General features: G+C 44.6%; 1 protein-coding gene across 1 annotated transcript in view; it reads left to right on the top strand.

Annotated features, from left to right (window-relative positions):
• Positions 1-1,553: 1,553 nt before the first annotated feature.
• nol6 (nucleolar protein 6 (RNA-associated)) overlaps positions 1,554-17,919 on the top strand; it is a 23,540-nt gene continuing 7,174 nt past the window's right edge. The window contains 17 exon segments of the mRNA XM_071354078.1: positions 1,554-1,696; positions 2,989-3,176; positions 4,280-4,414; positions 4,529-4,708; positions 4,803-4,971; positions 5,195-5,323; positions 5,473-5,636; positions 5,729-5,849; positions 6,364-6,422; positions 6,521-6,622; positions 6,713-6,828; positions 6,924-7,095; positions 7,185-7,325; positions 14,312-14,326; positions 14,408-14,442; positions 14,668-14,786; positions 14,953-15,095. Coding sequence (XP_071210179.1) covers positions 3,171-3,176; positions 4,280-4,414; positions 4,529-4,708; positions 4,803-4,971; positions 5,195-5,323; positions 5,473-5,636; positions 5,729-5,849; positions 6,364-6,422; positions 6,521-6,622; positions 6,713-6,828; positions 6,924-7,095; positions 7,185-7,325; positions 14,312-14,326; positions 14,408-14,442; positions 14,668-14,786; positions 14,953-15,095 — 1,806 coding nt within the window. The 5' untranslated portion in view covers positions 1,554-1,696; positions 2,989-3,170.

Here is a 17,919-nt window from a genome sequence, read left to right as displayed (position 1 = left end):
CTGCATGCATTTCTGAGAGGTGAGCACCAGGATATCACAAGAGAGGGGGACACACCAGGCTGTCTGTAAGGAGCGACAGCAAGTTTCCCCTTCAACAAAAGATTGCATATGCATTCATGTCAATCTAACATGGCCAATAATGAATAAAGTACACCCATAGCATGATCCACCTCTTGGCCAGTGATAATAATCTACCTGCATGATGAGAGAGGAGCTGGTAGTAATGTTGGCCTCGTTGGAATGCAGCTGGCGGTGGGATAAATTGAGTCTTATCGCAAAAAGCACTGACCATATTGGCGTGTACCACTGTGAAATAGGTCATGCTCCACAGACACAGTTTTTAAATCTGGTTGCTCTCCTCTTTGTGGTACATCTTTGAATTTTATCAATTCAATTGTGCAAATGACTCTCTCTTTACTGAAAGTAAGCATTCTTATCTAGATTAGCAAGCAACCTTTTATGTTTGTGTGGGTGCATTGTGTTGTGTCCACTTAGTCTAAGCCTGAGTGCTGTTCAATCACTACAGCTTCAAAGAGATTGTTAATTTCTTGTTACAAAAGGTGGTTATTGGTCTATCTAGCTTGCTAGCTATGTATGTGTCTCAAGACACGCTACAACAAAAACCCAACATGTGCATGAATTATGTGAACAATAAGCTCAACATTACAAATAGTTTCCAAAATCTTAGATAGTGAATTTGTACTCTGTAATAAAGTATAGCTTTTAAATGTTGGCATTACGTACTTTCGAGGAATATAGAGATGTTTCTCGATTTATACCCTGATTTTTAAATAGGGTTTGCGTGAGGATAGCTTAGAAACTAACAATGTAAAGATGTGTCGTTCTGCCCCTGAACAAGGCAGTTAACCCACTGTTCCTAGGCCGTCATTGTAAATAAGAATTTGTTCTTAACTGACTTGCCTAGTTAATAAAGGTAAAATAAAAATAGATCAAATAAACTGCATGATTGGTCGATAGCCTGCTGGACAGAGCGTTATAGTTTCTCCATTAATTTCCCCCTGGGATTCTTATCTCCTCCTTTCCTAATATCTCTGCAAAGACAGTACAGTATGAAGATTGGCTACAACTGCTTCTCCCAATAGAAATCCCCGATCCCACTTGTAGGCCATGTCATGGCGACGTTGGTTAGCTAAACTCCTGCGTATAAACACATAATCGTGTCTATCGGTCCTATCCCGCCAAAATGCGAATGCCTTCAAATCAAAAGACACTCCTTCCATATAAAGTTGTTTTTGACACAAATGAAAACGTGTTAGTGTGCCACTTTCACGAGGTTGGAGTAATAACATGTTCAACTACTTAAGACATTGGCTCGAATCTAGGATGCGCTTTTAGATTTCGAGAAAACTAACAACTAAGGAAGAATTGTAATATTTGTCAATCCCAGCCTGGGCTGTTTGGTCTGTTTCGCAAGTGTTCCCGGAAGTCCCGCGATATTAGTCCTCTGGCTTTAAAAACTCTGCATCAACCCAAGGTTTATGGGAGGAGTTACATAGAAACGAGCCAATGTTAAAGCTGTGTTGCGTGTCGTAATGCGCTGACGTTTGACTGGCCCTGTCTACATGTGATAATTTTGCCGACAACCAAATGTTGTCATATGCATTGAATTAAAGCTATTTCTTATTGTTTGAACAACCAATTACGAAAGAAAATGAAATCAACAGTTGAGGAGCAGGTACGTTACCTTGTGTACTTTTTCTTCTTTGGCATGTGGGCAATGGCAACTAGTGGCAACGTTAGTTAGTTGGCTAACTAACGGGTACATAGCTAGCTACCTGCACATACTTAGCCTAATACGTCACTTTTATATCAATACTTGATATATAGTCTGAAACATAGCAATGCAAATCAAGTCTTCTTTACAAGCCAGAATGTTAAACGCAATTAAATTTCAACTTTGCCGTTTGTCTGTGCGGTTGGTCTTTCAGTGTATAACATTTGAGACAAAATATCGATAGGAAAGTATTGTTTACCCGACTTTAGAGCACCGTTACTGCCATTCAAATGTATATCACATGTGCAAAACCTTGTAAACGCCTGCAGACTTCGGTTACATGCATGTCATTCCGTCTTGTGCACGTGCATATGGTCACAAGCAAACCCATCTTGACTGCCACACACAGAGACGAGCACTTTGAAGTTGGGTTAATAACACTCTCCTGTGTATATTTTGTCTCAAATTTCGACCAACGAAGTACCAACATCACGGACAATCTGCAGAGTAAGTTCAAATGAAGTGTATTCTACACTATTACTTGTGAAGGGACTGTTTGGATTTTTGTTTACATAAATGTGTGTGGTGTTGTCTACGTAATTTCGCCATGTTTGTTCCTAATTAATGTGCACTGTAAACACTTAACGGGTGTTAACATGATCTGTCTAGTCTATATAACTGTTTGCTGAATATTAAATACATGAGCTATCTTTAGTATTTTAAAGGCTGTTGGGATTTGGGTTATGACAGTATTCAGTGGTGTTAAGTACTTAAGTAAAAATACTAACCTTAAATGATATTGTCAAAACTATACGATATATTTTCAAATAATATCCCAATAAGTAACTTTCGACCCCCCCCCTCATCACTATACCATACCAAATGTAATCTGTCATAATAATTTGAGTGTCCCGTTTACTTTATGTCTACCCTTTAGTCCAGGTTGAGCTACTCAAATCCACGATTTACGATGAAGTTGAGCAGCGACTAATGTGGGCAGACTGGAGATCCGACTTCACATAACTATGTTTTTATCAAAAACGACGGATTTCAACATCCAAAGAATAGCACGCAATTTCTGAAATCTGTAGTCTTTCATAAATTCTATGTAATGGGACGTCGAAGCTCCAGTCCGGCTCACCGTAAATCGTAAAGTTGAGCAAAGTTGGCTAGCTTGCTATATTTTCCACCACAGCATAATCAATATGTGTGTTGCATTAATCGTACACATCATGTTTCTCACGTTTTTAAAGATGGAGCAATCTGAGTCTAACCATTGTGAGGAAGATGAGGGCCAAAAGGGGTAAGCCCGAGGTGGTCCAGGAAGGGGACTGGTTCCTCAGTCCTGTGTGGTGATCTGTACAAACCTCCCACCACAGAGGAACTGAACCAACTGAAGGTGGCAGAGACCCTCTTCCACTGCAGCCTGCTCAAGATGCAGGTGAAACTAGGGTTGCAGTCGGGTGGGAGTCATGTTTTTTTGTGTGTGTTCAGGCATGCATGATCAAATCAAATGTTATCTGTCATGTACACAGTTTACAGACGGTATAAAATGTGCAGTGAAATGCTAGCTCCCTCAACATTTCAGTACAATGTCAATCAAAAATAACAAGTCATTAAATGAAGTTGGTATGTACAGTATAAATGATGAATGTGCTATATCAAATATGACTTTGTTACAAATATAAAGTTAGTGTCTTGGTCGAACAGTTGAATAAATATTATTTAATAGAACAATAGACACAAGCACACACAGTTAACGCTAAGGGTTGAATGTATGGAGAGTCAGTGAAAACAGTTGTCCATGTCTGTATTTACACACGGCAGCAAATTTCGGGTCACTGAAATGTGACAGCTACCACAATGGTTCTATGCATATACATGTGTTAAAGGGCTACTGCACTTCCTGTTTTGGCCTCGTTTTAGATTTGGTTCATTATGAAATTCTAGCTGACAGGACTGAATTCAAACGTAAGTGTGGTTTGATGTGGGTGTCTATTGTGTGTTCACAGGTGGGAAGAGTTGGCCAAATTATTTAGCCAATTAGCTTCAGCCGACTAGTGTGACATGGCAAAGTTGGTTTAACTTTGGATAGCATATATCCGGGCTAGTTATGCACCGTCAATAAATTGCACAATGTAAATTAGATTATTTTAGTTTGCTCATTAAATGCTTTCAATATTTGTATTTGCATTTTTACAGTTTATAGTTGTTTTGGGGTTAAGCCATTGAAATTTGGAGCTATTGGAGTTTTTACATAGTCCATTGTATATTGTGTAATTTATTGATGGTCCCTAACTAGCCACATGGGGATATCCAAAGTCAACCCAATTTTACCACGGGCATTGCGATTGGGTCACGTGCCGCTGCACTCCAAATTGATGATTACTTGTGTGCTGCCAGCTGTGGGCAGGATTCAAACCAACCCAATCTTCCCAAATGTCACAACCACAAAACTCTGTTTTGGGGCGAGACTGACTTTATGACCAAATGAGAAGTTTAGGGGCAGTAATCTCCATCTTGTCTCTTCGCCAATGCCAACAGATGGAGGAACTGCAGATGGAAGAACTGCTGAAGGAGGTTATCTTGAGTGAGCGCAGGAAGCATCTGATCGACTCTTTTGTCCAGAAAGTCACTGAGCAGCTCCACACTGTACCACAGACTCCTGAGGTGTAGGAGGTATGTTAGTGACACTGTTGTCCAGGGGATTAGAACTAATGGCAACGTGTTGTATTTGGTCTGAACTCAGTGACCTCCATAAATGTTTCAATGCTAATCTTTCTTTATCTCCAGCTGAGGGACCTGTCATGGTTGTCAGGAGGAGTAAAGGTCTCCTTTCTCCTGGTGCCAAAGGCAGACAAAGGCAAGTTCCACATGGCACCCCCCATCTCTGTTACCATCATGGGCATCTACCCACTGGGGACTTGCACCAAACCAGACATCTCAGTCGATCTGGCAGTCACTATTCCTGCTGTACGTAACTCCACACTATTTACTCTGAAACATGGCAGTCATAATTCGATCATACAACAATAATAACATGCATCTATTCATGTTTTCCTTCCAGGATGTCCTGCACCCTAAAGATGCCCTAAACCAGAGGTACCCACGGAAGAGGGCACTTTACCTGGCAGGGCTGGCACAGCATCTTGCCTCCTCTCGCGACGTTGGGACCATGCGGTTTTCATGTCTCCATGGCAACCACATCCGCCCCTTCCTGTTGCTTACCCCTCCAGGTACCTAGCAACATACTGTAGTACTACACTGTAGCATCTGTTACAGAAGGGTGGTATAGGAATGGAGCCAAGTCATGTAGTCTATTTCACTGTTTTCGTTAACTCAAAGTCTAGGTTTGTTGGCTTTTGCATGCAACCCATATGTTTGTTAGCAAGTACCTATTCAGTTAATTGGTTGTGTGTCAATGATGATTCAATGATATGACTATTTCTCCATGGAAAGACTCCTCCAGTTTCCTCTTGAGGCTCCAACCCTGCCGTCCTCCGGGCTTCTTCAAGCCCAGCCGCTTCCACCCCCAGAGGAACAACATCCGCACTGACTGATACACTGGCTTGGAGAGCTCTCAGCCAGGTGAGGGGCACTACCCAAAGCCAAGCAGCTTCGATATATTGTTTCCTGTTACAGTTCCATTCTGATCTGGAACGTTAATGTACACAGATGGTTACGGGATGAAAGCTCCTTGTTGATGGAGAGTATTCCTTTTCTGTGTGTTTGTGTAGATACGAGTGAGCCGACCACTCCCCACTACAACAGCTCTGTTCTGGGGGACATGCTCCCCAGGAACCACCTGCTGTTCCTGACTGCTGTGAGCTGCCAGTGTACTGCCTTTGCAGAGCGAGTAGCCCTGCTCAAAGTGTGGCTCAGACAGAGGGAACTGGACCAGGTTTGGGCCCCTGCGCCATCCGCTCCCTCTTTATCAACACCGTTTTATCAGGCTGAACCCAGCTCTTACACTACTCTCTCTCCCGTCCCCAGGGAGCAGGGTGTTTCAGTGGTTTCCTAGGCTCCATGTTGCTGTTCTATCTCCTCTCCTCCCGCAGAGTCAGCAACACTGTGACCGCCTACCAGCTGCTCCTCAACAGCTTGCACTTCCTGGGTAAGACGCATGAGGTCTCAACCTACCTGTCTGTTTGCTCCTTCAGTTGGAGTAACATTGCATGTACCATAAATACTGTGCCAGACTAAGGAGGAAACAAAAACAAGAATGGAAAAGAGGTTGATGTGTATAATTGAGTCTGTGGGGGGGTGGGCTTTAGGAGGGAGTGAAACATGGTGATGAACTCTGAGTCACGGATGGCTGCAGGGAGAGAGTTCCAAAGTCTTGGAGCAACTTTGGAGAAGGGCCTGATGCTGACGCTCTGAAGGGTAGACCTGGGAACGGCAAGTTGGCCTGCTGAGTGAGCTTGTGGGTTGGTAGGGGAGACGAAGGTAAGAGGGGGCAAGGTGGTGGGTGGTGGAGAGCTTTGTAGGTCAGTAGGAGGTTTTGATGCGGTGGGAGCCAGTGGAGTTCACCTAGGATGGGTTTGATGTGCTGCCAGATCTTAGTGTGGTCATGTCATTATGTTTCTATCTTTTCTCCCCTCTCATTTGTCATCCCTTCTCTTCCTCAGCTTCCACCGACCTGACGGAGAATGGAATTACCCTCGCTGAAGACCCAGATTCAGCAGCGGTGAGCCAGGCTTAATCCAAATGTCCTTAATGGGGGGATGAGTGTGCAATTTCTCCATTATGGATCACAATCACATTTTATTCCTTTCTTTCCCTCAGCCCTCTCTCGCCGAGTTCCACAGTGCTTTCCAGGTTGTGTTTGTCGACCCCTCTGGATACCTCAACATGTGCGCCGACATGACCAGCTGCACCTACAATCAGGTGAGCGCCCTGTGCCAAGATGGCTTCAGATTGGCTGGTTGGCAGTAATGTTTCCTCTGATTGGTTAACTGTACCCTATTTGGCTCTCAGGATCAGTACGAGGCGTCGCTGTCGCTGCAGTTTTGGGACGACCCCACTGTGGATGGATTCCACGCCCTACTCATGACCGCCAAGCCCATGATTAGGACCAGTGACCATGTCTTCCAGTAAGTACATTGTTCAGATTCACACACTTATCGTTCTCTCCTCTTATGCGTCAACTTTCTATATATATTTTTTTCACTCCTGTGTCGGTGATCAGGCTGTGTGTGCTGGTGAAACTGCAGTCCTGCTGTAAGAAGCTCGACCTCCTCAGTGAACTCATGGACCACAGCGGAAACTACGTCCTCACTGCGCTCCCCTTTATCCTCTCCTTCCTGCAACAAGTACTAGGCCAAAGTGTCCGCCTCCTCTCCCACTCCCTGACCCCTGAGGTGAGCATTCTCCTGCCTGTAGGGCTGTTGACTGGAACAGGCCGATTCAGTACTTTTTAGAGAACTGTTTTCTTGATAAAACTCTTGAGTGGGTATTCTGGCCAACGTGTGTAACAGTGGTCGGTAAAGCTCTGAAGCACAAGGCCCAGCCACCCCTGTCCTTTGGCCTGCTGCTCAACCCAGAACAGAATGCCTCTGTACTGGAGAGAGGACACCCCCAGCTGGCAGCTGTACGTACCTCAACTCCTAATCACTGATCTGGGATCAGATCAAATTGTGTGTTGTGGAAATTCATTGTGAGCTATTCATCAACATTTCTGCATCTACACTTTTTGAATGGAAAGCCTCTTTGGTAAATGTCCGCTATCTCTACCTTATACGATGTACTGTTTAAAAATGTTTGTTTTTATTAGCCGTATGGACGGGGATACACACGGTATACACCATCCAACGACATGCTTGCTTGTAGGTTTCTTCTCAACAATATGGACATAATAAAATATAAGAATGCGAACATAAAGTAAATGGTACAATATAATAAACATTTTAGCATAAGTATAATACAATTTTTACACATGTTTTGTGGAAGGGGGGTTTGGAGGACAAGTGTTTTTAAATTATGCAGTATTTCGCGACCATAATAAGAGTCTGGTAGCATCAGTAGTAATGTGGCGGTCATGACATTTTGTCAGCCAGTGATTTTCTTTCAAATAACTGACGGTCTCATGGTAATTTATCGATTTTAATAAACATAAACAGGTTGAGCAATTCCGGCTTCCACGCATAGCCTACAAGCCACTGATGAGGACATTTGGAACATCTACGTTTTGATTCTAAAGAATCAATTTAATATAGCCTACACCATCACAATAAATCCATTATTTTAGGCAGGTCTAAAGATACATTATGATATGACATGTAGCTTATTTCAGAAGAATGGAATAGCACTTTCTGAGTCGTGTATTCGGACCCAGCAGTCAGACCACCTTGACTGTTTGCACATTTTGTTATGTTACAGCCTTGTTCTAAGTGATTAAATCTATACACTTACCCCATGATGACAAAGCAAAAACAGATTTTTAGGAATGTTTGCAAAGACTGAAATATTACATTTACATAAGTATTCAGACCCTTCACTCAGCACTTTGTTGAAGCACCTTTGGAAGCGGTTACAGCCTTGAGTCTACTTGGGTATGACGCTACAAGCTTGGCACACCTGTATTTGGGGAGTTTTTCATATTCTTTTCTGAAGATCCCGTCGCTCTGTCAGGTTGGATTGGGAGCGTCGCTGCACTGCTACTTTCAGGTCTCTCCAGAGATGTTCAATTCCAGGCTCTGGCTGGGCCACTCAAGGACATTCAGAGACTTGTCCCCAAGCCACACCTGCGTTGTCTTGGCTGTGTGCTTAAGGTTGTTGTCCTATTGGAAGGTGAACCTTCGCCCCAGTCTGAGGTCCTGGGCGCTCTGGAGCAGGTTTTCATTAAGGATCTCTCTGTACTTTGCTCCGTTCATCTTTCCCTTGATCCTGACTAGTCTCCCATTCCCTGCCGCTGAAAACGATCCCTACAGCATGATGCTACCACTACCATGCTTCTCCATAGGAATGGTGCCAGGTTTCCTACAGATGTGACGCTTGGCATTCAGGCCAAAAAAAGTTCAATCTTGGTTTCATCAGACCAGAGAATCTTGTATCTCATGGTCTGAGAGTCCTTTAAGTGCTTTTTTTAGCAAGCGGGCTCTACCATAAAGGCCTGATTGGTAGAGTGCTGCAGAGATGGTTGTCCTTCTGTAAGATTTTCCCATCTCCACATAGGAACTCTGGAGCCATGTCAGAGTGACCATCGGGTTCATGGTCACCTCCCTGACCAAGGCCCTTCTCCCCCGATTGCTTAGTTTGGCCCGGCGGCCAGCTCTAGGAAGAGTCTTGGTGGTTCCAAACTTCTTCAATTTAAGAATGATGGAGGCCACTGTGTTCTTGGGGACCTTCAATGCAGCAGACATGTTTTGGTAACCTTCCCCAGATCTGTGCCTCAATACAATCCTGTCTCGGAGCCCTTCGGACAATTCCTTCGACCTCATGGTTTGGTTCACTGTCAACTGTGGGACCTTTTTATATAGACCGGTGTGTGTCTTTCCATATCATATCCAATCAATTGAATTTACCACAGGTGGACTCCAATCAAGTTGAAGAAACTTCTTTGGTGGGAAAAACGGTTTTCGCTTTGTCATTATGGGGTATTGTGTATAGATTCATATTTATTTAAAACATTTTAGAATAAGGCGGTAGCATAACAATGTGGAAAAAAGGGAAGGGGTCTCAATACTTTTCGAATGCGCTGTATACGCTTAATTTAGTCATTTATGCAACTTTAGTTGTGATACAAACGTTAGCCTATATGTTTAGATTTTTAATACCTTCCGAGGTTGCATGATGTGACTAAGGATGATTTGATAAGAGGTGCACAAAAGGCAAGCGTTCTGCTCTATTTCTTGCGCATGCTGCACGCACTTCGTTCACAATATGACAAGCACTTGAAAATATTCTCATCCATCAGACTAGTCTCAATTTAATCTGGTTTTTACATAAGCCTGCTAATACGTGTGGAATTTTTATTTCATTTAGAATGGCGTCATGTCTGGAATGGCAAACGGAGGTTACGTGCAGTTACGTTTTTAATATGCCAGGTAGGCTACACTGCTTGTAAAGCAGATGAATGTGTTTTTAATTTAGAAAGAGTTGAGCAATAAATATAGCAGCACGACAAGGTCGTATCCTCTTTTTATTTTTTATTTTTTATAGTGGCTGGCCAAAAATCTGTGTTCACACGTGATTGTGCAATGACTGGGTTTATAAGAACACATGTTTCACTAGGCTATGGACTATCCAACTGTGTTCCAGGGGTCTTGGATCTTTAGACTATAGGTTATTTGGCCACTTTAGTTGTGGTACAATCCTTATCAAAACATTTAGGCCTACGGGCTAGGCTACATGATGCATGCGGCTATGATTTGAAAAAGTCCCCCCAAAAAATGCATGTTCTGTTTTTTGCTGGGCATCATTCACAGTTGATATTCTCACCTGTCAGACTATCATTTTAGTCTTCTCTTTACATATACTAAATAATATGTGTGAGAATTTTGTTTTGATTTACATTGGCCATTATGCACCTGTTGGAACTTGGGCAGGGTTAAAAAAAATCAAACATGGCATCCATATGCACTTGAATAGCGACTGGAGGACGGTTTTCCCGCGTTTCATTTTCATGCCAGTCAGGTAGGCTACTCTGATTTGGTAAAACAAAGCAATGTGCTTAATTATTAGGACATTTTGAGAAATTAATATAGAAAGTGGATTGAGATCCTCTTTTTAATAGAGGCCATCATCTGTTTTCTCATGCAATTGCATAGCCTATAGAAACACTTTTTTATTTAATTCCATGAGGAGCTGGCTCTTGCTGCACAACAGGCAGTGGTGGAAAAAGTAGCGAAATGTTATACTTGAGTAAAAGTGTAGATTCCTTATATACACATATTCCTAAAATAGACAGTTACACAGTAAAATACTACTTGAGTAAAAGTATTTGGTTCTAAATATACTTAAGTATAAATAAATTCAAGTTCCTTACTAATCAAAGCGGACGGCGCCATTTTCTTGTTTAAAAATGTTACGGATATCAGTGGAACGCTCCAACACTCAAACGATGCATTTGTGTTTAGTGAGTCCGCCAGATCAGCGGCAGTAGGGATGACCACGTGTTCTCTTGATAAGTGTGTGAATTGGAATATTTTTCTGTCCTGCTAAGCATTCCAACTGTAACGAGTTCTTTTGGGTGTCAAGGAAAATGTAGGGTGTAAAAAGTACAGCTACCCCAAAAAATTACTTTAGTACTTTTTAAAGTATTTCTACTTAAGTACTTAATGCAACTGACAACAGGTGATCCTATTCCACTCAAACTCTGAATGCCAGGGCTCTCATGAAATGTTTGATTTGATTTTTGATTTGCATATGCATTGATGTCAGTGATTTACATTTACATTTAAGTCATTTAGCAGACGCTCTTATCCAGAGCGACTTACAAATTGGTGCATTCACCTTATGATATCCAGTGGAACAACCACTTTACAATAGTGCATCTAACTCTTTTAAGGGGGGGGGGGGGTTAGAAGGATTACTTTATCCTATCCTAGGTATTCCTTAAAGAGGTGGGGTTTCAGGTGTCTCCGGAAGGTGGTGATTGACTCCGCTGACCTGGCGTCGTGAGGGAGTTTGTTCCACCATTGGGGTGCCAGAGCAGCGAACAGTTTTGACTGGGCTGAGCGGGAACTGTACTTCCTCAGAGGTAGGGAGGCGAGCAGGCCAGAGGTGGATGAACGCAGTGCCCTTGTTTGGGTGTAGGGCCTGATCAGAGCCTGAAGGTACGGAGGTGCCGTTCCCCTCACAGCTCCGTAGGCAAGCACCATGGTCTTGTAGCGGATGCGAGCTTCAACTGGAAGCCAGTGGAGAGAGCGGAGGAGCGGGGTGACGTGAGAGAACTTGGGAAAGTTGAACACCAGACGGGCTGCGGCGTTCTGGATGAGTTGTAGGGGTTTAATGGCACAGGCAGGGAGCCCAGCCAACAGCGAGTTGCAGTAATCCAGACGGGAGATGACAAGTGCCTGGATTAGGACCTGCGCCGCTTCCTGCGTGAGGCAGGGTCGTACTCTGCGAATGTTGTAGAGCATGAACCTACAGGAACGGGTCACCGCCTTGATGTTAGTTGAGAACGACAGGGTGTTGTCCAGGATCACGCCAAGGTTCTTAGCACTCTGGGAGGAGGACACAATGGAGTTGTCAACCGTGATGGCGAGATCATGGAACGGGCAGTCCTTCCCCGGGAGGAAGAGCAGCTCCGTCTTGCCGAGGTTCAGCTTGAGGTGGTGATCCGTCATCCACACTGATATGTCTGCCAGACATGCAGAGATGCGATTCACCACCTGGTTATCAGAGGGGGGAAAGGAGAAGATTAATTGTGTGTCGTCTGCATAGCAATGATAGGAGAGACCATGTGAGGATATGACAGAGCCAAGTGACTTGATGTATAGCGAGAATAGGAGAGGGCCTAGAACAGAGCCCTGGGGGACACCAGTGGTGAGAGCACGTGGTGCGGAGACAGATTCTCGCCACGCCACCTGGTAGGAGCGACCTGTCAGGTAGGACGCAATCCAAGCGTGGGCCGCGCCGGAGATGCCCAGCTCGGAGAGGGTGGAGAGGAGGATCTGATGGTTCACAGTATCAAAGGCAGCCGATAGGTCTAGAAGGATGAGAGCAGAGGAGAGAGAGTTAGCTTTAGCAGTGCGGAGCGCCTCCGTGACACAGAGAAGAGCAGTCTCATTTGAATGACTAGTCTTGAAACCTGACTGATTTGGATCAAGAAGGTCATTCTGAGAGAGATAGCAGGAGAGCTGGCCAAGGACGGCACGTTCAAGAGTTTTGGAGAGAAAAGAAAGAAGGGATACTGGTCTGTAGTTGTTGACATCGGAGGGATCGAGTGTAGGTTTTTTCAGAAGGGGTGCAACTCTCGCTCTCTTGAAGACGGAAGGGACGTAGCCAGCGGTCAAGGATGAGTTGATGAGCGAGGTGAGGTAAGGGAGAAGGTCTCCGGAAATGGTCTGGAGAAGAGAGGGGGGGATAGGGTCAAGCGGGCAGGTTGTTGGGCGGCCGGCCGTCACAAGACGCGAGATTTCATCTGGAGAGAGAGGGGAGAAAGAGGTCAAAGCACAGGGTAGGGCAGTGTGAGCAGAACCAGCGGTGTCGTTTGACTTAGCAAACGAGGATCGGATGTCGTCGACCTTCTTTTCAAAATGGTTGACAAAGTCATCAGCAGAGAGGGAGGAGGGGGGAGGAGGGGGAGGAGGATTCAGGAGGGAGGAGAAGGTGGCAAAGAGCTTCCTAGGGTTAGAGGCAGATGCTTGGAATTTAGAGTGGTAGAAATTGGCTTTAGCAGCAGAGACAGAAGAGGAGAATGTAGAGAGGAGGGAGTGAAAGGATGCCAGGTCCGCAGGGAGGCGAGTTTTCCTCCATTTCCGCTCGGCTGCCCGGAGCCCTGTTCTGTGAGCTCGCAATGAGTCGTCGAGCCACGGAGCAGGAGGGGAGGACCGAGCCGGCCTGGAGGATAGGGGACATAGAGAGTCAAAGGATGCAGAAAGGGAGGAGAGGAGGGTTGAGGAGGCAGAATCAGGAGATAGGTTGGAGAAGGTTTGAGCAGAGGGAAGAGATGATAGGATGGAAGAGGAGAGAGTAGCGGGGGAGAGAGAGCGAAGGTTGGGACGGCGCGATACCATCCGAGTAGGGGCAGTGTGGGAAGTGTTGGATGAGAGCGAGAGGGAAAAGGATACAAGGTAGTGGTCGGGGACTTGGAGGGGAGTTGCAATGAGATTAGTGGAAGAACAGCATCTAGTAAAGATGAGGTCAAGCGTATTGCCTGCCTTGTGAGTAGGGGGGGAAGGTGAGAGGGTGAGGTCAAAAGAGGAGAGGAGTGGAAAGAAGGAGGCAGAGAGGAATGAGTCAAAGGTAGACGTGGGGAGGTTAAAGTCACCCAGAACTGTGAGAGGTGAGCCATCCTCAGGAAAGGAACTTATCAGATTTAGTATTTAGAGGGACATTATAAAAGGGGTGGTTCGAGCCTTGAATGCTGATTGGCTGACAGCCATGGTATATCAGACCATATACCACGGGTATGACAACATGTATTTAGACTGCTCTAATTACAGTGGTAACCAGTTTATAATAGAAATAAGGCACCTTGGGGGTTTGTGGTATATGGCCAATATACCACACCTCCTCGTGCCTTATTGCTAAAATAGCGCACTGAGTACTGGTCATTAGCAACTGGCAGCAAGTTTGGTAGGCTACTAATGACCATCAGCGGCATCAGAGCACAGTTTTGGAGAAGCCTAGTTACTGTTACTCAACGGCCACGTGGAATTTGACTGGTTATGATTTGTAACAGGCTCCTTTCTCCTCTTCTCAGCCATGCAGATATACCAGAAACCTGTGTGAGGTACATTGTAAGGATGCTGGATGAAGTCCTCAAAGTAGGACATGAGGTTGGTCAGTTTTTCTGTAGTAGTGTGTCTTACCAGCAGAGGATGCTGGTGTGGTTTGACGACTCCCTCCATCCAAACCATATCAGAAACCTAAAGCTGTGTTTGTGTGTTTTGTGTTCGTGTTCCCCAGGTGTGCAGGAGGAGAGTCTGAAAGTGGGGCAGTCCTATGATGACCTGAGCAGGAAGCTGTGGAGGCTGGAGGGGCTGCCTCTGTCCATCACCTCAGTGCAGGGGTCCCACCCAGCCCTTCGCTACACCCAGGTGAGCCCCCATTTAGACACACTCCGGGGTGTAGTTTCCCCTAAGTACAGATCTAGGATCACTGGATTGGTCAGTCAGTCCTAACCGTGATGGTGGGGGAAATGCAATACTGACCCAGGATCAACTTCAGACACAATCTGCAGGCCTCATCTCCTCTTCAGCTTCATACAGGAGATGGTCCATCATTTAAACGTTTGTTTTGTACATTCTTCCTCCATCACACAGGTGTTCCCCCCCAGTGCCCCTGAAGCTGGATTATTTGTTCTTTGACAGAGAAAAGTTGTCCTGGTTGCTGGTGCCCCAGGAGGGCAAACCATGTCCTGTGTACATCGCAGTTGTCAAAGGTACCTCACCCCATGGCTTGTCTGCTCCACCAGTGTGTGTTCTGTACTATACAGGTCAAATAGAAATGTGTTGTTGTGGATCCAGATAAGGTATACTTCTGTTTTTGTTTTTTTGTGTGTGTGTGTTTTCTACTATGAGCCCCTCTCTCGTCGTCTCCTGTTGTAGTGATCTTCCACATGGAGGGCAATGAGAAGTGGCCTCATGACCGGGTGGCCGTCCGTCACATTAAAGCAGCCTTCCACATCGGCCTGGGAGAACTGCTGACCAAACACCACCAGTCCAGCCCCACACACCTGGACGTGTGGAAGGTAGGGGCCCTGCTTTCTGTCTGTCGGGGTGGGAGCTGGCCTCGACATTAACGCTTTTCCGGGACAAGTAAATAGTCTGAACAGAAGAATATAGATTCAAGTTGTCAGGGACTGGACAAGTAAAAAAATATATCATCACAATCTTCAACAATTACTCTGCTCAGAATTGGATCAGAGAGGCCAACATTGTAAATAGATTTGAATATTATTCCAAAGTACATAAATGAAAAAAGCCGAAATGTGAAGGTGATATGCATAGGCCTGTTGGCTACAGCCTCATGTATAAACCGATGCTGACATGAGGGAGGTGCCAGAAAATGTAGCCAAACGTTAATGGGACTATTAATCACATAAAAATAGACTAATCGGAGAGGGTTGTGACCATTTGCGCATCGCACATCACCCACCTTGAATCTGAGCGGAGGCGGTAAGCATTTTGAAATTATTTAACCATAAACTTGGTTGTTTAAAACAAGTTTTATGTCATTTTATGAAGCATGTTTTAGCAGTACCTTGTTTTAAAGTGGCCTAGCCAAAATACGACCACAGAAATGTTAAGATACTTATTCATATACCATTGAAACTAGTTATTTTTTTCAATGTTATTTTATTGTCCAGGAGCCAAAGTCCTAGTCAAATTAGTAGTAACCCATGTTAGTTGATGCATCTTTAGATCTCCCCGATTTCTTCATTTCTAAAACCGCTCGCTTGTGCAGTTCGCTTTTGAGAACGATGTTTTCACGCTAATTGCATTTTGGAACATTTGCGTGTAGCTTACAGCCATGTGCACATTGCTGAGTTTATACTTATTAAGAGGGGGAACTTTATCAACATTTTAAGCTAAATTGTTTGATCTGCCTCTTTAATTTAATTTGTGCAGCGGCTTTCTGTGGAGGGAATTATTTTTTAGACTTAAATAGTATTTGGTTGTAATTGTAATGTTACAATATTTTATAGGCTGCCAAGGGTGGCCAACCATCCTCCGGGAGAGTCTTTTTAAAGGGGCGTTGTTGTATTTTGAGTAATTGTTGTCTGATTCTCTATGGTAAAAAAGATAGTAATGCATTTTATTTAGTGAAATGGTTCCTTGCGTCATACAATGATGTAAAAATGGTGTGACTTGAGCTTGAAAAAAAAATGCTCCTACTGGTCCGACAGACAAGTGGCTAAAAAGTTAGTCAACCACTAGGGTCTGGGTGTATGGTTAGAGGTGATGTTCATTCATGACTAGTATAGGTAAAGGAAAGCATAGGCCTAATGGACAAAAATGGATGGCAACTTATTGCCAATGGGCGAACCATATACACAATCGCAAATACCACTCAAATGGGCTGCAGATGGTGCAAAACATATTGCTAATGGAACATGGCCAATGCCGGGTGTAATAAACCAAAAATCCAAAAGGTGGCGATCGCGCTCCACCGTCTGAAAAATATATGGGAAATGGACAAAGTCACTTCTCAAGGGTGAAATGACAAACTTAAACTTTATAGAAAATGCGTTTTGGACCAATTTTATTATTTTGGGATCCAATTATACATTACTTAAGAACCGTATTGATATAGATTTGTCTTATTTCATGCAAGTTTGTACATAAGGCCTATGTTATGTCCATATCAGGCATATAATAATGCAAATGGCCACTTGTCACACATTATACTCCAAATGGGCAAAATGTAAATTTGCCATATATGATCATAGGAAGTCGGTTCCGAACCCAAAAGTCAGCGAACCATGTCCAGATGGCTTATATGATGACCAAATTATATAAACTCAGCAAAAAAATAAATGTCCCTTTTTCAGGACCCTGAATTTCAAAGATAATTTGTAAAAATCTAAGTAACTTCACATATCTTCATTGTAAAGGGTTTAAACACTGTTTCCCATGCTTGTTCAATGAACCATAAACAAATAATGAACACGCACCTATGGAACGGTCGTTAAGACACTAACAGCTTACAAGAAGTAGGCAATTATGATCACAGTTAAGAAATCTTAGGACACTAAAGAGGCCTTTTTACTGACTCTGAAAAACACAAAGGAAGATGCCCAGGGTCCCTGCTCATCTGCGTGAACATGCCTTAGGCATGCTGCAAGGAGGCATGAGGACTGCAGATGTGGCCAGGGAAATAAATTGCAATGTTCGTACTGTGACACGCCTAAAACAGCGCTACAGGGAGACAGGACAGACAGCTGATCGTCCTCGCAGCGGCAGACCACGTGTAACAACACCTGCACAGGATCGGTACATCCGAACATCACACCTGCGGGACAGGTACAGGACGGCAACAACTGCCTGAGTTACACCAGGTACGCACATTCCCTCCATCAGTGCTCAGACTGTCCGCAATAGGCTGAGAGAGGCTGGACTGAGGGCTTGTAGGCCTGTTGTAAGGCAGTTCCTAACCAGACATCACCGGCAACGACGCCGCCTATGGGCACAACCCACCGTCGCTGGACCAGACAGGACTGGCAAAAAGTGCTCTTCACTGACGAGTCGCGGTTTTGTCTCACCAGGGGTGATGGTCAGATTCGGGTTTATCGTCGGTGGAATGAACGTTACACCGAGTCCTGTACCCTGGAGCGGGATCGATTTGGGGGTGTAGGGTTCGTTATGGTCTGGGGCGGTGTGTCACAGCATCATCGGACTGAGCTTGTTGCCATTGCAGGCAATCTCAACGCTGTGCGTTACAGGGAAGACGACCTCCTCCCTCGTGTTACCCTTCCTGCAGGCTCATCCTGACATAACCCTCCAGCATGACAATGCCACCAGCCATACTGCTCGTTCTGTGCAAGACAGGAATGTCAGTGTTCTGCCATGGCC

The sequence above is a fragment of the Salvelinus alpinus genome, chromosome 19 (genome assembly GCF_045679555.1).
Source record: "Salvelinus alpinus chromosome 19, SLU_Salpinus.1, whole genome shotgun sequence".
NCBI lineage: Eukaryota > Metazoa > Chordata > Actinopteri > Salmoniformes > Salmonidae > Salvelinus > Salvelinus alpinus.
The sequence above is the reverse complement of the archived record's forward strand: the minus strand, read 5'-3'. Positions and strand labels throughout refer to the sequence as shown.